Here is a 23,605-nt window from a genome sequence, read left to right as displayed (position 1 = left end):
ACAAAGAAAGCCAGACACTGCTGAAGAACAGATTGATAATATCCAGATGCAGGCAAATGAGAGAGAGAACAAAAGAGGGGGTGAATGGAGGAAGAGAGCTAGAAAAAGATTCTGTAAGAACTCTTTCCTCTTTCTAAGAGGAACTTTACCCTCAGAAACATCTGATCCAACAACTTATTTTGTCTTAAATCATGAAGTAAGTGATGTCTGAAACCAGTTTCTATTTGAAGACATCAGGAACTTAAACATGACTTTTACAAGTCATATCTCATACAGACAGATGTTGAGTAATGTTCTTGTGTTATATTATAGACATCTGTGCAAAAAAAGTTGCATTCGAATACACTACTGTTCAAAAGGTTCGGGTTGGTAAGATTTTATTATGTTTTTGAAAGAAGTCTCTTATGCTCACCAAGGTTGAATCTATTTGATCAAAAATACAGTAATACAATAATATTGTGAAATATTGTTACAATTTTAAAATAACTTTTTTCTCTGTGAACATGTAAAATGTGATACAAACTATTATCAATTTTGACAACAGTCGTGCTGCTTTAAATTTTTGAAGAAACTGTGATACAACACATAGATAATCCTGTTTTTCAGGATTATCTGATAAATAGAAAACATTTTCAATACAAGCATTTATTTAGAGTAGAAACCTTTTGTTAGATTATAAATATCTTTACTGTCAATTTTGATCAATTTATTGTCCTGTGCTATGCCAGCCGAACTTAGCCCCGCCCACAACATTTAATGTCGGGAAGTTTGGTCTGGACTTGATCCGTTGTGGAGCAACTATGCTCGAACCAGAGCTGTTTGGACCAATTAAATTGTCAGGGCGTGCTTTATACAATGATGGACAGATTATCAATAGTAACGTAACCATCCACGTCACCAAAGAGCGCTTGGGTTGAATTCGTTCTAATCCTAAATGGAGAACTTGTTTGTATATGCATTCACCTTTACTATTTCTCTCAAAAATGATCATCGTGTTGGTTAGTACTTTAAATTCTTTTTACAACACCGGCAAAGATTGTTTACACTCATCTTCTTCTACTTCTTCCTGTGTGCGTGCAGTTGAGTTCTGTTGACAGCTATGCGTCACTAAACACGTCACTTAAGGCCTGTACACACCGGGACAAATATCGCGCGCGCTTAACGCCAGCGTTTTTCAGCGAGTCTTGAGTGTTCACACCCAATCGATTTTCACTGGTGATGCGCCGAGTGAACGTGCAAATTCAGTAGATAGCACTCCCGGTACACAAAGTGGTACGCTTCTGACACTCGCTTGTCACACAGAAGAAGAAGAGAGACAGTATTTACGTGCTTGCCAAAACCATAGACATATTATGTCTATGGCCAAAACTATTCACACACTTTTTGCTAACTGGCAAGCAGCATTAGCAGCTCATCTTCTTCTTTGTCTACTTACTACTTCTTCGTCGTATCAATGTGTGCTCGGCAAGACCGTTTTGTGCTTGAGCGCCACCAAGTCGTGTTTTACTGTCACTTCAGCAGCTCCAGGCACGTGAACAAAAGCGCTGATCTCATCGGTCGGCCGATTTTTAACGCGCAGCATCAAAATAAAAAAACAAACCCAAGGCGTTTTTTTAAAAATGACGCTTTTATGCCTGCCGTTTTGCGCGTCGGTTTGGTTGAAACGCCCCATAATCACAGCCCAATGGAGCAGTATCAGACTCATATTCTGACTAGAATCCGAGTATGACGACATCAGGCTAAATAAAAATATTAATTTAATAAAAAATCTTACAGCCCCCAAACGTGTCAATGTAGTGTATGTGTGCTCATACGTATGTATTTATTTCCACATAAAATCGCATCTATCCGGGAAAAAAAACAGACCAAAATATTGATGACTCATCCTGCACCACACCAATTTCAGTCCAATCAAATGCTAGAGTGAGAATGTCCCTTGCCCTACAACCAATTAGTAAATGGCAAATCATGATGTAACTCAAGTCAGAGTATTTGCAATACAATTAGTACTGTCTGCACAGTTGCAATATTACAGTCTGAACACAATGTGTAAAATTAAGAAACGACTGCATTCACATACTTGTGTTGAATATATTTCGAGCCTTACTGGCCTCTACATTGTTTTTGTGGTGCACAGATCTGTCCAATAAAAATTGTGTATGCGTGTATCTACAGTGGCCCTGAGTTTTGACACTCAAGCCTGCCTTGGACACTAAAATGTCTTAATGTCATTGCGTAATAAATATAAAAGTAAGAGTCAACTGCAAAACAAACAAAGAGCTCTTCTCGACACTGACTTTGCTTTTATTCATCGTTTTTGCTTAATGTCTTTGAATCAGCTGGTGTTCTGCTGATTTTTAGTGGATGTAAAGTCAGTTGTCCTCAAGTTCACACAAGTGTCCTTGCAGGTGTAGTTCATCACTTTAACTATCAACATGTTCCCCTAACCACCACGAGGCATAAACTTGTTTTTTTTTTTTTTTTCTACATGGTAATGTGTTACCATTTCTAATGCAACAAACTCCTTCTTGTGAAACGGGTTTGAAGGTGCCGTCTTTAAAAGCAAGTGACACTTTTTGAAGTTTTGTTATCAAATGCAATTACATTCAGACATTATATGGGTGGCTTAAGCATACTCAAAGGGTACACAACACACAGTTTCTGCCAATCTCATGTTAATCTTGAGTACCTATAGAGTAGTATTGCATCCTTCATATCTCCGAAGAGTCTTCAGTTTTATCATATTTATAAAAGACAGATACGCTTTCCCGATTCTTTCCGAAAACAGCCGAACTTGTGCAGGAGTGCAGGTGGTGGAGCAAAAGAGACACGAGCACACACACACAAACACAATACATCAGGGCATTATCCCTGGATAACTTTCGATTCACTATACGTTCGTGTTGTTTACATTATATGCACTTACGTCCCGCCGATTGCCAACAAAACACAGACATTTGATGCAGTTTCACTCACCGCCTGCGGTTTCGACTCATGACTGGGAACAAACACACACACTTGCAGAACTCAGTTGCTGCTGCGGAAAAACAAACTGCATCCACGGTTTCCTCAATGCTGAGTTATTTGGGAAGCTTGTTACGGCCACCACCGTAACATAAAAGAGGGTCAACACAGAAGGCTTGATCCAATAGGGGGTTTTATGATAATGATAAATGGGGGAAAAGGATAAACAAATCAGAACAGAACAGGGAAACACTGAGTGCAACTAGACCGCCGCACAAGTCCCGCCGCCTTGATGGGATGTTAATTCTATCTTTCCCTCACAACCAGAAACACACTTCTTTAGTGACATTGTTGATTTCATGGTCTAAATACAAAATGACAGCGCTGCCGACGGCTCCCATAACCTGTACAAAGCTCGTTGATGGGCGCGCTCTTGCTCTTGCTCTGGTTGATGTGAGCATGCGCTCATCCAGGAAAAGTGCCCAAGGAATTATGCCCTCATACCAGGCCATACTCAAAAAAAATATTTTTCCGAAACTTGTTTGAATCCTGAAGAAGTGTATTTGACACAGAAATACTTTTGAAAAAAAGAAAAAAAATTGGCCATGTTTAGCATGAGAATCCAACTCTTTAACAGTGTAAATAAGTCAGAATGCATGAAATAGCATTAGACAACCCCCCCCCCCCCCCCCTGATAGATAAACAGTTGTGTGCATGTATGTCCATTTGTTGTGCATTTCCCTTCTACTCTAGCTTGTGTACTAATATTATTTATATTTATTATTTTAACTATATTGCAAACTATGAATTGCTTGTGATGTTTCTTATTTGTTAATCAAATTGGATATAAGCATCTGCTATATTAATACATGTAAATGTGTGTGTGCCTGAGTGTGTATTGATGTATTTTTCCGTGTACTCTCACCTCTCCCAACTGAAAATGAATCATCTGCCTCTATTTGAGGTCTTATGTGGAAAATGCAACTTCACCCAAACCACAGTCCATCACGTCTTTTCATTTCTCTCAAAGTAAAACAGTCTCCCTCTCTCTGTCTCGATATATCCCAGCCAGACTGCTCCACCCTGTCCCACACACACACCAAACACTGACAGCAGCTGGAGTCACATCAGCATTCGGCCCTCATCTGCCTCTGTTTGTATTTGTAAACATGCCAACAGATGGACAGTAACAAGCGTCAGTGAGTGTTTGGGACTGATGCCGGACGTCCAGAACACGGCAATAACCTCATTACAGCTGTCACTGTATTAACACTATTATCACGTATTATCTGTCTGTAATGAGCTAACAGAGCCACTCACAGTCACACTTTGTGAAAGTCGTGAAAATTGATTACAATTATTACAAGATACCATTCTGTTTGTTTCAGTTAATTCCTATTATTTTTTATTATTATTTAACTATGCAATTATGTTCATGTAACGCAATGCAATAATGATTGAGAGATGTACAAATAAACATTCCTCAAAAGCCTGATGGATCATATTTGATTCTCAGATTTTAACAACTTTTCTAAACGAAAAAAATATGTAAATACGTAAATCAGCTATGCAGTATTATTATTTTTGTTTCACTCCAAACTTCTTCTTCTTCCAACTTTACTCCAAATAAGTTTTACCAAATAATCTGTTATTCAATTACTCCATTGTATTGGTTTAACATTTTATTTTTTCTACTCTTTTCTATTATATTTTATTTATATCACTAATAGTCTTGTCTATTCATATTAAACTGTGTGAAAGTCATGGAAACGAATGTTGGTTTGTGCTATAAAGGATTTAATTCTATGTTTTTCAGTTTACTGCTATTCTGTTTTATTTCACTATACAATTTGGTTATATTCATTCATTTTATAGTATCCAAATGTTCTATTAGTTTATAGCTATTAGTTCCACATTCTCTTATTCATACTATATTTGCTGCAAGTCAGACTTATTATATTCAGATACTCTATTCTATAATTTAAACTTTACTCTTCTAATAATTGTTTTAATAATTCTATAATATGGTTTAACTACCCACATGAAAAAATACCATAGTATATTATAGTAAAATTACTCTAGTAAATACTATAGTGTTTTTGAACTGTACTATAGTAAATATACTACAGTAAATGAACAGTGTAGTAAATACTACAATATACTACAATTTACTGTAGTATCTTTACTATAGTATGGTACTATACTATAGTACTATAGTACTATAGTACTAAAAACTATAGTATTTACTAGAGTAGTTTTACTGTAATTTTACTATAGTATACTATAGTATTTTTTCATGTATGTAAACAGTATTCACTATTTAACTTTATCGTTTTAACTACTCTATTATATTAGTTTATATTCACTCATACTATTCTATTATATTCTTTTGACATGGAACACGGTTATAAAGTATTTTTTATATGTAGAGTTTGTTCAACATCGGTGTGTCCTGCAGTTTTTCCTCATGAGTTCAGATGAGATGAGGGGGAATTCCCACCTTCACTTTTTTCCTAGTGTATTTTCATTTACCATAGTATCCATGGTTACTTTCCACCTAGCCTAACTGCAATATTATCAGCACTGTAAAACCGTGGTACAATGGGTTTCTTCAGTGTGAGAAGCTTTCAGAACCTTTTTTGTAATTGTATTTATTTAGTTTGACCACCCCATAATAAGAATAACTGTGAAGTACCGTTGTAGCAGAGGCATTTTGACCAGCAATGTGATACATTTATGTAAGGATTACACATTCCTACTGTCGTTTCAAACAAAAAGAGACCGATTCCTTTCAATACAGCTATGAATGAAGACAGCACATTGAACGGAATATGGACGAATTCCATAAGTTCCGGACGAATTCCATCAACATTCCGGTTAATTTTGTAACTTTGTATCAGCTTTCGCAGCACCTTTGTAATGAATCGTTTTTTCATTATTTTAAGTCCAGTCATTGCTAATAAATGTCAAATGTAAACATTCCTAAAAAGCAGCTGGACTCACCATCACTTCACGCGACCGTCCGGATTGACTACATCGCTCTTAATACTGTTTCTGAACATCCACATAGACAAACGATCCCTTTGCTCGAAATAAACCGTCGCATCGGTGTTTCTCAGTCTAAAGTTTAGTGAAATGCGGGAGTCTGATGGTGGAGGGAGGGAGAGAGGCATGTCAGTCCCTCCCATCTGCTGAACAAGAGCTACAGTGAGTCCGAGTCGCAGTCACTCTTTCCACTGTCCTCCACTGCATAAAGAAACACTGAAACAATTATGATTTCCTCGAGTTTTGTAGTTGATCAATATGCATTTAGTACATTTAATTGTGATTATTTACTAGCCTATTTTAAAACTGAAACATTATTTAGTGTCAGATTTAATCTGGGACCACTATGAAATTGTGACACCTCTTCTGTAAATTCACTGATTTAGATCAATGGTGTGAGGCTATTACTTCACAAACACCGTTAGTTAAAAACATGACACATGTCTCCATCTGGTGGTCAACAGTATAAATAAAATTACAGGAGAAGAGAAGCATGTTTAAACGTTATTTTAAACATCGACCAACGTACATAATGCACATCATAAACTGATGAGCCAAAATAATATGACCAGCCTAATATGCTGTTGGTCCCCCGCGTGCTGCCAAAACACCACCGACCCGCTGAGACATGGACTCTACAAGGCCCCTTAAAGTGTCCTGTGGTATCTGGCACCAAGATGTTACCAGCAGATCCTCAGTCCTTTACTTTTTGAGGTGGATTTAGTGGATCAAACTTGTTGGTCCAGCACATCCCACAGACGCTCAATTGGATTTAGATCTGGGGAATTCGGAGGCCAAGTCAACACCTTGAACTCTTTATCATGTTCCTCAAACAATACGTGCAGTGTGTCAGGGTGCATTAATCCCGCTGAAAAAGTGCACGTTCACCAGGGAGCATGTCATGAAGGAGTGTACCTGCATTATAAAAAACGAGCTGGGTAAAAGGACAGAACACGTTGGGTTAACCAGCATATTGGGTTGTTTATTTAACCCAGCATAATGGGTTGATTCATTTTTACTATAAGTATATAATTTTTTTTAACTTCATACATAAATTAATGTTTATGGATTATCTTAATCCCCTAAACTTTTTTTTTAAATATTCCACACAACCACAGATTGCATCATATTTATGGTTCTAAACTGTACCAAAATTAGGGTTCTTCAGCTAACAATAGCAGAACACTTTTTGGTGTGTAAGACCGCATGAATTCGCTCCAAGGATCGGTAGCGAACCGCGGTGAAGGCTGCACGCACGTTCAGTGTCTCAGCTGGAAATATGGATTTAATTATAATATTCTTTATCTGACTCCATTTATCATAGTTGTTGAATTTAGAAGAGAATACCAACTGATTGTTTGGTCATTTATATTTGATAGTTAATCATACATTTAATCATTCCGTTTTAACCCTTTGCTGCAATTATACCGTTCCGTATTGGAGATAGTTAAAGGGTTAGTTCACCCAAAAATGAAAATTCTGTCATTAATTACTCACCCTCATGTCATTCGACACCCGTAAGACCTCCGTTCATCTTCGGAACACAAATTAAGATATTTTTGTTGAAAGCTGATGGCTGAGAAAGGCTTCAGATAGGCCTCCATTGGCATTCAGTACATTTACACTCCCAAGACCCATAAAAGGCACTTAAAACGTCGTTACAAAGTCCATCTCACCACAGTGACTCCCAAACTCAAATATGACTCTTTCAAAACTGACCAATCAGACCAAACCGTGAGACGTTTGAAAGTAACCAATCAGACAAAACTGTTCCCATTGTACCAAAGGTGTGAAAAGCATTTGGCCAGCCAGCCATTCTTTTGTCCTTAGAAATCCCAAATGGCCCTTCTGATGGCGTTAAGGGGGGAGGGGGTTTAGACAATTTCAAATATCTTGGTCTAACAGTAAAGCAGATGATTTTGTTCTATTTCAAATTTCTTTGATTATTTTCCACCTTACAGGTGCTAAATAGAAACCTTTTTAGAAGAACCATGTATGAAAGTGATAGGACCATAATGGTGTTATAAATATTTTTTTTATTTATTAATAGTTTATTTTCATTAATATTAGTATTTTAGTATCTTTATTTTATTAATATTAGTATTATTAATATAATTGTTATATATTATTAATATTTTTACCCCTCTATCTGCCTGGTATTATAATATATTATGGCCCGGTTGTACATAAGAAAACAGCATTCTGTGTCAATTAGGTACTTTTTTTTTTTGACATGGCTTATTTTAACAAAAATGACCTTGCTTTAACAATGTTAACTGAATACACACACACACACACACACACACACACACACACACACACACACACACAAAAACGTCTCGGTTACGGATGTAACCCTCGTTCCCTGAGGAGGGAACGGAGACGTAACGTTAGTGACTAACGAATGGGGGTTTCGCTTAGAAGCCTATCAACTTCGAGTTTTGAGAAAACGCCCAATGGCGTGCCAATGCCATGGGGCATGCGGAATTTGCATACGTAGCTCCGCCTCACTGCGTGAGTATATAAGGAAGTACGAGGCAATATCGCATTATGTTACCTGCTTGAGGAGCCAAGACTGAACTCCTGCGTTCCAGGCAACACAGCTCGATGTGGCAAGGGGACGTTACGTCTCCGTTCCCTCCTCAGGGAACGAGGGTTACATCCGTAACCGAGACGTTCCCTTTCGTTCAGTCACTACGACGTAACGTTAGTGACTAACGAATGGGGGTCCCAATATAATCCCGCCACTCAGCTGTCTTCCAGTGCCCTGCGTAAGTGTGAGTACCCTGTCGTAAGACTAGTACGGACGAAGGACTCCCACTTAACACAGGATTACCAAGGTACACTGGGAAGCATATCCCAGTGAGGGAATGCCAAAGATGCCTACCCGTGGGGAGGACTTAAGAGACACATATGACCCGGAGAGGGTTGCATATGGAAGATCTCTAGGGTACCAGCCGAAGGTGGATTTTTAACCCTAGGGGTGGCGGGGACACGCCAAGGGAAGAAACCCGCTCACTGCGGAGACTTACGGTGAAAACACATGTGGGGGTCGCCAGAGGGAACCATGCACATGGGGCACCTGGCCGGACATGAGGGTCTGGGCTCGAGAGGGCAGACTGAACTGATGTCGGCGTCGACAGTGCTGGAGGAGCTCAGGGCTCTCGGGGAGCTCACCTGAGGAAAATATCGCACGTATCCAGTCCGTGGAGTGGAGTGGCGAGCAAGCGAAGACACCTGAACCTGGTCCATCACCGGCCCCTCGGGGGGGCGAGTACATAGTCGGACACTGGCTCCACTCGGAGATTGTAGAATCTGGCGAATGTGTTGGGTGTCGCCCAGCCTGCAGCTCTGCAGATGTCTGCTAGCGAGGCGCCATGCGCTAGAGCCCAAGAGGAAGCCACACTCCGGGTGGAGTGTGCCCTCACACCAAGGGGACATGGTCGGCCTTGCTGCTGGTAAGCCAAAGCAATGGTGTCCACTATCCAGTGAGACAGCCTTTGCTTTGAGAGAGCACTTCCCTTCCGCTCTCCACCATAACAGACAAAGAGCTGGTCTGAGGTCCTGAAACACTGCGTCATGTCTACGTAGGCGCGGAGAGCGCGTACTGGACAGAGCAATGCCAAGGCTGGGTCTGCCTCCTCCAAAGGCAGCGCTTGCAGGTTCACCACCTGGTCCTTGAACGGAGTGGTGGGAACCTTGGGCACATATCCAGGCCGGGGTCTCAGGATCACGTGAGAGTTAGCCGGCCCGAACTCCAGGCACGCTTCGTCAACCGAAAATGCCTGCAGGTCCCCGACCCTCTTGACTGAGGCCAATGCGGTCAGCAGAGCCGTCTTCATAGACAGAAACTTAATATCGACCGACCGCAAAGGCTCAAAGGGAGGTCTCTGCAGAGCAGTTAGTACTACTGCGAGGTCCCAAGAGGGTACGAGAGGAGAGCGAGGAGGATTCAGTCTCCTAGCTCCCCTCAGGAACCTGATGACCAGGTCGTGCTGACTTACCTTTTTGTTCTCCAAGAGATCGTGGTGGGCAGATATTGCGGCCACATATACCTTGAGGGTGGAGGGAGACAGCCTTCGCTCCAGCCCCTCTTGGAGAAACTCAAGCACGGACCTGATCGGACATTTCCAGGGGTCTTCTTGGCGGGAAGAGCACCAGGTGACGAAGAGGTTCCACTTCAACGCATAGGCATGCCGAGTGGACTCTGCCCTAGCGGAAGTGATGGTGGCGACCACCGTAGGTGGTAGGCCACTCAAACCTGCCGGGTCCCGTCTAGGAGCCACACGTGGAGGTTCCAAAGGTCGGGACGCGGGTGCCAATGGGTGCCCCGTCTCTGAGTGAGGAGGTCCGGTCTCAGAGGAATAGGCCAGGGAGGGGCTGTCGCAAGGAGAATGAGTTCGGGGAACCAGGTCCGGCCGTGCCAGTACGGGGCGACCAAAAGGACCTGCTCCTTGTCCTCCCTGATCTTGCACAGAAGCTGTGCGAGTAGGCTCACTGGGGGAAACGCATATTTGCGTAGGCCCCGCGGCCAGCTGTGCGCCAGTGCATCCGTGCCGAGCGTGCCCTCGGTCAGGGAATAATACAGGCTGCAGTGGGAAGAGTCGTGGGAGGCAAACAGGTCTACCTGTGCGTCGCCGAACTGTTCCCAAATCAGCTGAACCGTCCGGGGATGGAGTCTCCATTCTCCCGGGAGAGGCTGAAACCGCGAGAGCTCGTCGGCTGCGTGGTTCAGGACTCCCGGAATATGGACAGCACGAAGGGACCTCAGGCGCTTCTGACTCCATAAGACGAGATGGCGGGCGAGTTGAGACATGCGGCGGGAGCGTAGACCGCCCTGGTGGTTGATGTACGCTACTACGGCCGTGTTGTCTGTCCGGACAAGCACATGTTGACCCTTCAGCAACGCTCGGAAGCGGTGCAGGGCGAACCGTACTGCCAGCAACTCGAGGCAATTGACATGCAGGAGGCGCTGGGGTCCTGTCCAGGAGCCCGCGGCTGCTTGTCCATTGCACATGGCACCCCAGCCCGTGGCAGAGGCATCCGTCGATACGACAACATGCCTGGAAACTCGTTCTAAGGGCACACCGGCCCGTAGAAAGCTGAGGTTCGACCACGGGGTGAGTGTCTGTAAGCAGGCCCGAGTCACTTGGATCCGGAGCGTGCCAGACTGCCATGCCCATCTCGGGACTCGATCGCGAAGCCAGTGCTGAAGCGGTCTCATATGAAGCAATCCGAGCGGCGTTACCGCGGCTGCAGATGCCATATGCCCCAGGAGCCTCTGAAAAAGTTTCAGTGGAACCGCATTCTTGCTCTCGATTTGTCGGAGGCAAGTCAGCAGAGACTGCGCGCGCTCGCTCGAAAGCTGCGCGTACATGGCGACCGAGTCGATCTCCATACCGAGAAAAGAGATCCTCTGCACTGGGCAGAGTTTGCTCTTCTCCCAGTTGACCCGAAGGCCCAGACGGGTTAAGTGGTGGAGAACCAGATCTCTGTGTCCGCAAACCTGCTCTCGAGAGTGGCCTAGTGTGAGCCAGTCGTCGAGGTAGTTCAGGATGCGGACCCCGTGCTGCCAAAGGGGCGCAAGGGCTGCCTCGGCAATCTTCGTGAAGACGCGAGGGGACAGAGATAACCCGAATGGGAGAACTGCGTACTGGTATGCCCGCCCCTCGAAAGCAAACCGTAGGAACGGTCTGTGTCGAGGAAGGATGGAGACATGGAAGTAGGCGTCCTTCAGGTCGATCGCTGCAAACCAATCGTCCGGACGAACGCATTCGAAAAGGCGTTTTGCAGTCAACATCTTGAACGGAAGCCGGTGAAGGGATCGGTTCAAGATGCGAAGGTCCAGGATTGGCCGTAACCCACCGGTTTTCTTGGGTACAATGAAGTAGGGGCTGTAGAACCCCGACCTCATTTCGGCTGGAGGGACAGGCTCGATCGCACCCTTCGCCAGTAGAGTGGCAATCTCCGCACGCATGACGGGGGCATGGGCCCCGGTCACGGTATAGCGGACTCCCCTGTAACGGGGAGGAGCCTGCGCGAACTGAATCGCGTAGCCGAGCCTGACGGTCCGGGCAACCCAGCGGGACAGCCCCGGAAGCTGAAGCCAGGCTTCCAGAGACTGCACCAACGGGGTCATACGGACAGTAGGCGTACCCCGGGTGGGGCAGCGAGGCAGCGTTACCGGCGCGGACAGGGGAGGCTGTTGGGCGTCCCCGGGTCGGAGCACGGTTAACGGCTGCGCCCTGACAGAGGAGACCAGGGAAGGACTCGCGTTCCACGGGGGTCTGCTCTGCCAGGGGGCTGGCGACAGAGAGGGACGAGAGTGGCGTGACCCGAGGGTGGCGCGCACTGCCGTCACCGATCTCTGGGGGCTCAGGGATGGGTTTGTCAGTTCTTTCTTTAACCACATTAGGGTGCTGCTGACCCGGGGGCCAGCAGCTGAACAAAAGATTCTCCCCCGGCCCTCCACCGGGGGAAGGAGCGGCCCTGCCGCCGTCTCCTGGAAAGAACTGCCCATCCCTGAGCCGTCCGCATCAGGAGCGCCGCTTAGCCTGGCGTTTCTTCGCGGGCTGCGGGGCTGGAGCGGACTGGGACGCCTTCCTGCGGCTGCCTCTGCGCGGCCCGGGTGGAGGCTGCTGCTTGGGTGGCGCAGAGGCGGAGGAAGCCGCGGGAGGACGTCCTCGGCGGCGAGCAGGCTGAGGCACCTGCGCGGGCGGTGGGGTGGAGGCAGCAGCTGACCGCCGGGGCAGGATGTATTTTATTGCCTCAGTCTGCTTCTGAGCGGCCGAGAACTGTTGGGCGAAGCTCTCGACCGCTCCGCCGAATAGCCCATCCTGTGATATGGGGGCGTCGAGGAAACGTGTTCGCTCGGCGTCGCGCATATCAGACAGGGTGAGCCATAAGTGTCTCTCCTGGACCACATTTGTGGACATCACCTGACCCAGGGAGCGCGCGGTCACCTTCGTCGCCCGGAGAGCGAGGTCGGTGGCGGCACGCAACTCATTGCTGAGCCCTGGATCAGCCCCTCTCTCGTGCATATCGCACAGCAACTTGGCTTGGTAAGCCTGAAGAGTTGCCATGGTATGCAAAGAAGCGGCGGCCTGCCCCGCAGCTCTATAGGACTTCGCCACCAGAGATGACGAAAACCTACAGGCCTTGGAGGGGTGCTTTGGGTCACCACGCCAGGACGAAGCGCTCTGTGGACACAGTTGCATCGCAACAGAACGTTCGACTGGGGGGACCCCAGTGTACCCATGAGCCGCGGCTCCATCGAGAGAGGTGAAGGCGGAAGAGGCCGCCAAACGTTCACGGGAAGACAACGGGGCCTTCCAGGAACGCGCGACCTCTTCATGCACCTCGGGGAAGAAAGGTATTGGAGGAGCGGCCGGACGGGTGTCCGAACGCGCCGCCCCCAAAAACCAATCATCCAACCGCGAACGCTCGGGCTGAGGCGGAGGGTTCCACTCCAGTCCAAGCGCTGCGGCGGCCCGAGAGAGCATGGCTGTCAATTCTGGGTCCGACTCGGGCAATGCTGGGACACCCGAAGGTGGCAGCACAGCCGAATCCTCATCCTCAGATGACTCCAGCCCACCTTGTGATGCGGCGATAGACATCACTTCCTCCTCCGCCGCGCCAAACGCCACAGTCGGGACAGCAGGAGCCGGCCCCGATGTAGACGCTTGAGCGCGGGCCGGGTCAAGTGCCTGAGAGGGGGGTGTGGGCCGAGGAACTAGCGTCGGAGCTTTATTCCACACCGTCACCCTCAGATCACCCTGGTCACCAGCCAAAGTGCCGCCTCCAGAGGAGACCGCAGATTGGGGGGGGACGGAGGGGACTCTCGTTCCGGCATCAGCACGGAATTCACGGAGTCTCGATCGTAACACTGAGATGGCCAGGTTCCCGCAGAGAGAACATGAGTCATCCACGAGCGCTGCCTGAGCGTGCTGAAAGCCCAAACACGTCACACAGCGCTCGTGCCCGTCGAAAGAAAAAAGTGATCTACCGCACCCAGAAGTGCACGGACGGAACATCCTGAAAAGGACGCGTCACGTGCAAGCTCTTTTATGAGAGGAAACTTCACAGTCGATGCCGAAGCGCCCAGGGAAACACACACCAGCTGGATGCAGACCACTGCACAGATCAGCAGGCAGGAAGTATGCGATCACTGGAACGCGCCGTCACACCAACACCGACTGGAAAGCTGCTCGTCTCGAAGAAGCTGACAGAGTCTCAGAAGGCTGTAGGAGTGAAGAGGTAGGTACTCTTGGCTCCGAAAGCAGAAACATAATGCGATATTGCCTCGTACTTCCTTATATACTCACGCAGTGAGGCGGAGCTACGTATGCAAATTCCGCATGCCCCATGGCATTGGCACGCCATTGGGCGTTTTCTCAAAACTCGAAGTTGATAGGCTTCTAAGCGAAACCCCCATTCGTTAGTCACTAACGTTACGTCGTAGTGACTGAACGAAAGGGAACATTTGACATTGAACATGATATACATGTAATAAAGACTAAGTTCCAGTGAAATATTGTCACAATCCTCTATGATGTCTTTACATTCATCATTATATGTATTTTGAGTGGCATTTTCTTTCTGCAGATGATGATGATGTGGCATGTGACAGCATCTGAACTACACAATTGAGTTTAGAGTGAGTCTCTTCTATTAATGTCAAAGCAATTGTTTGTGAAGGCCAAAACTGACAGAATGTGATTATGTGAGCCCTTTAAAGGGAAAAGGAAGGAATAATAATTCGGCAGCATAAGTGTGTTATGTTCTATGTACTTTACGAAAGACAAACTACATGAAAGACATGTAGTTCTGTCTGAAGATAAAGGGGTCATGAACTGGCTTTTTACATTTTTTTATACTGTTGTTTTATTTTATTTTTTTAACAATATATTTATTACATTTTCAGTTCACATATTACATCCGATTACACAATGAATAACAGTCATGTAAGACAGCGAACATTTTCACCCTGTTCTCCCTCCCATCACCCCATCCCAGACGGAAAAAAAACAAAAACAACAAAAACAAACAAGAAAAAAAAGAAAAAAAAAAGATTAAAAAAAAACAAGAAAAAAGGGGGGTGGATTTTAAAGATGATTAAATCAGGTAGAGATTGTTTCATAGGTCTATGTGAGGATCATTACTCCCTCAAAGCTTCTTCTTGTAACAAGTTACCAACATTAACATTGTGCCTTAAGAAGTTAGTAAAGGGTCTCCAGACATCTTCAAAAGCTTTTTGTTTCTTTCTGACAATGTATGTTATTTTTTCTATTGACATATTTGATGACATTTCTTTGATCCACATTCCAATTCTTGGCTCGTTGATGTTTTTCCAATTAAGAGCAATTATACGTTTAGCTTGTAAGATACACATATCTATAAATCGGACCTCTTTGCTCTGTAGGTGGGGGCTGATAGGATATATACCCAGGATAAAAATCTTAGGATCCAGTGGAAGTTTCTTTAATAGAATTTGGTCAATCATATCAATAATACCCTGCCAAAAGTGTTTCACTTTCACACATTCCCATATACAGTGGTACAATGCACCTCTTGCCTCACTGCACTTTATGCAAGTATCAGGGATGTTATCATTGAACTTGTGCAACTTAACAGGAGTTATGTATGTACGCATCAGCCATTTGAACTGTATGAGTTTCAAGCTACTGTTGACTGTTTGCATCTGAGCCTTCTTACATGCCTCATTCCAATCTTCGCGAGATATTTCCTCATCTATATCTTCTTTCCATAATCTTAGTTTTGATTCTGAGGATTCATCAGACCCAGACACAAACAAGTCATTCAAAGATGAAATCAAACCTTTATCATAGCAGTGTCCTATAATTACTGCCTCTAATGGGGAAATGTCAGGAATATCTAATGAATGATTCTGAGATGAATATATGAAGCTTCTAAGCTGAAGATATTTGAAAAAGTGGGTCTTTGGTATGTCATATTTGGTTGATATTAATGCAAAGGACATAAATACTTCATCTTTATCATACATATCTTGCACTTTCCTTAATCCCTTTTCAGCCCACATCCGAAATCCGGCATCACATTTCCCTGGTTTAAAATTAACATTACCCCAAATAGGACTAAAACGTGACCAGGAGGGGATTAATTTCAAATATTTACATGAATCAAACCAAATATTGATCATATTCAATACAATAGGGTTATCTGTGTTTTTTTTTAGGTATTTGTGGTCTGCTGAATAAAGGTATAAGTGCAATGGTAATCTTGGTGTAATAGAACAAGATTCCAAATCCATCCAAGCAGGGATACTTTCAGATGAAAAATAAAACATGATTGTACGCAGCTGAGCTGCCCAATAATACCACTGGATGTTTGGACATCCAAGGCCTCCCCGGTCAAATGGTGGGTATAATAAAGATAGACGTAATCTGGGACGTTTATTTTGCCAAATAAAGTTGGTAAACAACAAGTATGAGGGAGGGGGTAGGGGGATATTCAGGAACAAGTAGAGAAATTTAGGGAGAATATTCATTTTTAGAATATTTATTCTGCCGATCATTGAGATGGGTAAAGATGTCCAACGTTCTACTAATGAGGTAGTAGTTTCCAGAATTGGGTCATAATTTATCTGAGCAATCTTATTAACCTCAGGGACAATTTTTATACCCAGATATGTAAAATTATCTGTTGGGTTGAAGGTATACATAATCCTGATTATTTTTCCATTCTGATTCGTTAAGTAACATTATAGATGATTTTGAGTGGTTAACTTTATATCCAGATATTTTTCCAAAAGTTTTGATGAGATCTAGAAGTGCTGGGATAGAAATACTCAATTTTTTCAGGAGCAAAATTACGTCATCTGCAAATAGTGCTATTTTATGTTCCAGGTGACCTTCTTGGATTCCATAAATGTTACTATGCATCCTCACCGCTATGGCGAAAGGTTCTATTGCAAGGATAAATAATAAAGGTGATAGAGGACTTCCTTGCGGGCAACTCCTAGAGATGTTAAAAGGTTTGGAGACCACGTTATTGGTCAAAACTTCTGCAGTGAGCCCAGTACAGAGCAATCTAACCCATTTACAAAATTTATCCCCAAAGCCAAAGCGTGTGAGCACCTCAAATAGGTAGCACCATTCGACGCGGTCAAAGGCCTTCTCTGCATCAAGAGAGAGTAAAGCCGTGTCTTCCGCATCTCTCTGGCTATGTAAAATATTGAGCACTCTTCTGACATTATGAAAGCCCTGCCTACCTTTAATAAATCCATTTTGGTCCTCTCCCACCACCTGAGGAAGCAGGCCTTCCAATCTTCTTGCAAGAACTTTGCATAGTATTTTGGTATCTGAGTTTAAAAGGCTGATTGGACGCATGTTTTCACATTTCTTATTTGGTTTTCCCGGTTTTGGGAGTAAAGTTATTAGGGCATTCCTCATGGATGGGGGGAGAAGACCATTCCTAAAAGACTCCTGGAACATCTCCAAAAGGGGTGAGATCAATTTAGACTGAAATTTTTTATAAATATCTATAGGTATACCATCTGGACCGGCTGCTTTTCCAGCCTGCATACAGCTAATTGCTTCTGCGATTTCTACTTTTGTTAATTCTCCATCTAAAGCTCTACTTTCATTTTCTGAAATTCTAAGAATATGAAGGTCATTTAGGAATTGTGTCTGCTTATCGTGACTGGAAGTACCCTCAGAACTATACAGTTTCTCATAAAATACCCTAAAGGCCTCATTAATTTCTGTAGGGTCTACTATAGTTCTACCATTTGGATCTTCCATTTGGATCTTTAATAGCTCTTTCTGTTTGTTGTTGTTTAATGCGCCATGCTAAAAGTTTCCCAGGTTTTTCTCCCTGGTCATAGTAGGATTGTTTTAGTCTCATTAAATGAATAGCTGCTTTGTTAGCTGACAATTCATTGTACTGTGATCTAAGTAGGAGTAATTGTGCATGTGCATCTATTGAATTAGGTTTGTTATTGTAGAGATCTATTTCAAGTTTTTTTATTTTCTTATCTAGTGTTTTTATTTCCAATTGTGTACTCTTTTTTTTGAGCTGGTAAAGCTAATTATTTGACCCCTAATAAATGCCTTAAATGCTTCCCATCTTATGCTAGCAGATGTTTGAGAAGTATTACAAACAAAATACATGTCAATTTGTTTATCTAAGAAATCTATAAATGTGGGGTCTGTAAGCCATCCTGGTTGAAGGCGCCATTTCTGGGGATCACTCACTAATTTAGTATCTGTATAAATAAGTGATATAGCTGCATGGTCTGATATTACTATACTACTATACTGACATTCATCCATTTTTGGAACAAGTTGAGCTGAAACTAAAAAAAAGTCTATACGTGAGTGAGTTTTATAAGTGCTGGAATAACAGGAGTATTCTACTACATTGGGTTTACCCTGTCTCCATATATCCAACAGATTTAATTATTTTATAAAATAGTTTATTGTCTTCCTCGATCTAGTGTGAGTATTATCGCAACCTGATGATCTATCTCTTACTGGATCTAACGTACAATTAAAGTCACCAGCTATTATGTATTGGCCAGGGAGATTGGAGACAGTCAGAAACAGATTATTATAGAATTTGGGGTCATCTTCATTTGGGCCATACACATTAATCAGATTTATATTTTCAAATAATAGCATACCCTGAATTATGATGTATCTACCAGCAGGGTCCTTAATTATATTTTTGATTTGTAGTGGAACAGATTAATGAATTAATATCATTACCCCTCATGGGTGGTATAGGGAGCAGACAACACCTGACCCTGCCATCTTTTTCTTATTTTAGAAATATCCCCACTCATTAGATGTGTTTCTTGCAAGAAAACTATTTTTGATTGCAAGAATTTTATCCTGTTCATCACTTGTTTAACCTTTGTGATTTTGTTTAAACCCCTACAATTCCAAGAAGTAAATTTCACCTTCAAATTACTAGACATTAGTTATATAATATAACCTTAAGATTCGTTTTGATAAAGAACATTGATGGAAACACCCCTGTGTGTGAGAAGAAAAAAAAAAGCCAAAAAAAAAAGCCAAAAAAAAAACCGCACACCTTATACCAACCGCTTATTTCCGAGATGTGTATACTCAATGCAAAGAGCCGTCTGCCTCTCGTTTTTAGCTATTCCTTTCTCTTTAGCCCTCTGTTATTACAGAATACTAACCAACCAATAATCTTTAATTGTTATAATGAACTATGCAACATTTGTAACCATAACCATTAAAGAGTTATTTGAATTTAAACGTTTGAGAACAAAACAACCCATGTCTGAAGGGTGGACAAAACATATATAAAAAATAAAATAGTACAGCTATAGTCATTATGTGCGTAATGGGTCGAACGTCCATTGTGAGTGTCATTTAAATTGTCCAGAATAAAAACAAAAATATGAATCATGGCCATGTATTTCACTTCCTCCCAAGTCCGTATTTAAGTGTTTGTAATCAAAAAAAAGAAAACACAGCCATGTGTCATAGAAAGCGAGACATGAATCTAGCGGAAAACGGTAACGTTAAGCAAAAAGACTTTTTTTCTTAAAAGAAAATTGTATAAAAAGAATTAACCAATATTGCCATTACATCTTCCTGATGAGGTAGCCTCTTCCATCTATAGGTTCCCTTTGATCATTCAAAGAGACTGGACAAATTTGTCTACTTTAGCCGGAGTTTGGAAAGTGTAGCCTAAGATCTCTCCCCATGTGTCAGCAGGAGTCGTGCTGGAAAGATGATTCTGTGCTTATGAATCCCCTTGTCTCGCAGCTTCCTTCGCACGTCATCGTAATCGCGCTGCAACCTGTGTATCCCAGCTGAGAGGTCTGGATGGAAACGGACTTGTTCATTGTTGTAGAGAACATTCCCTTTAATTCTGGCTGCCTTTAATACTCGCTCCTTGTCTTTGAAGTTTAAGAACTTCATAATCAGCGTCCTCGGGCGTGCCATGCGCGAGTCGTTATTCGTTATGCGAGCAGCGATGACGGGCCCAAGCCGGTGGCACCGCCACCCCGGTGGCATCAGCTTAACTGTGCACGGCAGGCAATATGCATTTAAACAGGAGAATATTTTAGAATCGCTCGAATATGCCACATTTACCGCAGCAACTAGTGCCACTATCACCACAAGCCACACCCATGATGTAATTTAAATGTAGATTAATTTTAATGCCATAGGATAAAATAGATAAAAGTTATCTTTTCCTGCTCAAAATTTTGTAAGTCCAGAAGGCCAGTATTTAATTCAAGGTGTTTGTCGTTCTTTTTTACTTATTCACACTAAAGTGATAGTTTTTTGTGATAGTCCATGATACGAAAGGGGTAAATTATCATCATCCAGAGAGAAAGGCACACACACAAACTCACAGGGAAAGACCCCCCCCCCCCCCCACACACACACACACACACACACACACACACACACACACACGGTGAGCCTGAGAGTGAGGGGGGAGGGGAAGGACTGAGAGAGAGGCACTCTGCACATTGAACAAGATTCACAAGATTTTAACAACAAAAATAAATAAAATCTAAATGGTGGGAGAAAGTTTTTTTTTTATTTCACTCTCTGAAAAAATTATTTTGAATATATTTGAAATCAATATGTGTGGTCCAATATAAAAAATAAATTACAAAATTAATAAATTAATAAATGGAGCCAAATCACAGAAACAGCAAAGATGATTTTAATATCAGTGTCAGGTAAGAGTAAGATGCGTGTCTACATTTTATGGAAGTTTATTATAAATAGCCACTTTTATAAAATCATGTGAAATTTATGTTTTAATACATTTATATTATATCAGTGTGCTGTGTAGTGTGCATAGTTTATCCTATGACATTAATGTGCATCATACGTTATCTTGGCAAACACATCACATGACGTTTTTATTTCAAGTGATAGTTATTTGTGATAGCCTGTATGAAAGGGTTAAATTATCATCATCAAAAGAGAAAGTCACACACACACCCACACACACAGTGATAGAGTGAGAGTGAGGGGGGAGGGGAAGGACTTAGAGAAAGGCACACACAATAGTGTGCCGATTCGGTGAGCCCGCTCAGTTAAAAATGTTTCCCGCGATTCCATTTCTAAAGCCTCTGGTATCCATTTCTCCAGAAAAGTAACCGTGTCCAGGCCCTCTGCTTTCTCCGGTAGTCCCACCAATCTCACGTTGTTCCGCCGGCTTCTGCATTCCAGATCTTCCACTTTGTTTGAAAGAGATTTAACGGTGCTTTCCAATGTGTTCACTTTGGATATCAGCCCATTCACGTTGTCTTCAGCATCAGAGATCCGTTGTTCTGCGTGCGCTATGCGCCCCGTGCATTCCTGTATTCAGAGCCGGCTCTCCCTATAAGCGAACTAAGCGGCTGCTTAGGGCCCCGCCGCCACTAGGGGCCCCCCTAACTACAGATTGCACTCGCCAGCGTCGCCGCAGTTTATCATGCAAGACGCTCAATTCGCGTCATTCGCACCGCGCGAAAAGCGCCTTCCGCGCCGCGGGACCTCTAGACACGCGTCAACGCGCCTTTCCATTGACTTAACATTGAAATCAAATCACTCGCTCCAGACATTTGCGTTTGGTGTGAACGCAGCATAACGTTAGTCGATTATGCTGAATCAACATTGCTTGCGCTATGGTCCAGCCGTCGGCCCCAGCTCTGGGCTACAGACCGCGTAGAGACAGACCCACCTCCTTTGAATGTATTTTCTTTTTAACAGTTAATGTTACATGACCTACACTAGTTCTGGGAAAGAAAAATACGAAAAATCTTTGTCTCAATAGACGCTTATTACAATAAAAAAATAGTTTAAGAACATTCGAGAGAAAGAAAGTAATAGGAAGAGAAAGAGCAATCATTTGACAGTCAAAATCAAAATGAAGTTTAAAATAAAGCGATTAAATACAAGCTTTTTCTTATGGTCTTAATTGAATAGGCCATTAAAGATTATTAATAAATATTAATCTATATACTATTATGAAATATTTTATATATTGTTAAGCTAAATCGCCCAGACCATTTAAACCTAAAGAAAACACAGTGTCCTCTCTGAAACATTTTTGAATGATGATCGATACAAGAAACCTAAAAGCAAAATGGATTTGTGGTAAATTTTAGTAAAGAACACTGTAAAAAAAATCAGGTCCCCAATTGAAAATTTTCTAGTGAGCGATCACATCTAAATTTTTCAGTTGGCCAAATTGAATTATTCAATTAAAATTCAAGAAATTAAATTTGGCCAACTGAAAATTTTAGATGTGATCGCTCACTAGAAAATTTTCAATTGGGCACCTGATTTTTTTTTTTACAGTGAATGCAGTCCATGCTGTGAAGGTTTAAAATATGAACAGTATGTAAAAGTTAATCAACCAATAATTAAATAATATAATTTAACATTGGATTTCTTTTAATTTACCCTTAACATAATTGTAAAAAACTAAATGTCACTTTCTCAGGAGGAGCCATTCTTAAATATTTTGGTGGTTGTGGAGAAACATTTCATGAGGCTGACACAAGTAAATATTTCCCACTGCCTTTCTTTTGAATAGTTTTGTGCGCAACTTCAACATAGCTAATTTTCCTCTTGCCAATAAAAAATTTTGTTTTATAATCATAATTCACTATGTTGTCTAATTGTACTTTAATATTAATTTAAAATTAATGTGTTTTATCTACTCTGCATACTGTATTTATTATTAATTATATTGTAATCTCAACAGCTGGAGGAGGTGACTCTACTGCTGCTTCAGTAGAGCATAGCGAGCCGCATACCACTATGGCTAATGTTGTAAGTTAGCTATATATTGTTAATGCTAAATTATTCATATTTATTTGTTTACAACAAATTGACCTTAAATTTGCAAATCTATAATCTTTACTTTTACTGTTTCAGTGAGTGTACTTTAATAAGCAGTAAAAAAATTGTAGGCAATCATGTTAAAAGATATACAGATGAAATATGTAAGTGTTAGATTGTATACAGTTGCTGGTTTGCAGTGCAATACTCTATTATTCACTGCAAGGCAGGGCCCCAAAATTATCCTGCTTAGGGCCCCCAGATTTACAGAGCCGGCCCTGCCTGTATTTCCTTTCTAACCTCCGTAATTGCTGTTTGCACACCATCAATTTTCTTATAAAGGCCACTTTTCAAGGACATTATGGCTTTCATGATATCCTGATTGTTGTTTTCGCCCGAAGTTACCGTTTCTTCACCATCTCCTTCGTCAATGACGTCTTCCACAGATGCCATGGCGTCGCTAATTTCTTCACCCTCGGAGTGTTCGTCTTCGTTTCGGGCTTTCTTCTTGTCTTTTTTTCCACCTTTACGTGACATTTTAACTCACTGTGCTCTTATATACGTGTTGCTTGACTTTGAATAAAATTCTGGCTGGTATTGTAGGATTAATTACGTTCTAGCAGTAGAGCTAAAAAGTTGCGACCTCTTAGCACCTCGGCATAACCGGAAGTCATACTGTTGTCTTATGACATTTGCGTGGTTTTTACATTCAAAAACATCATAATGAATAAGTAATAGACTATTTTCTACCCTGGTTTTGAGGCTCTATCAAGAAACACTTG

General features: G+C 42.6%; 1 protein-coding gene across 1 annotated transcript in view; it reads right to left on the bottom strand.

Annotated features, from left to right (window-relative positions):
• The window catches only part of arhgef40 (Rho guanine nucleotide exchange factor (GEF) 40), a gene marked incomplete at its 5' end in the record, with an annotated part of 69,062 nt that extends 45,702 nt beyond the window's left edge, over positions 1–23,360 (bottom strand). The window contains one exon of the mRNA XM_079803429.1: positions 23,124–23,360. Within this exon, the coding sequence (XP_079659555.1) occupies positions 23,124–23,360 (237 nt within the window). The remainder of the gene's footprint in view (positions 1–23,123) is intronic.
• Positions 23,361–23,605: the final 245 nt, after the last annotated feature.

This window comes from Gobio gobio (genome assembly GCF_949357685.1).
Source record: "Gobio gobio genome assembly, chromosome: 2".
In the NCBI taxonomy this organism is placed as follows: domain Eukaryota; kingdom Metazoa; phylum Chordata; class Actinopteri; order Cypriniformes; family Gobionidae; genus Gobio; species Gobio gobio.
Note: the sequence above shows the minus strand (reverse complement) of the source record. Positions and strands in the feature narration are given on the sequence as shown.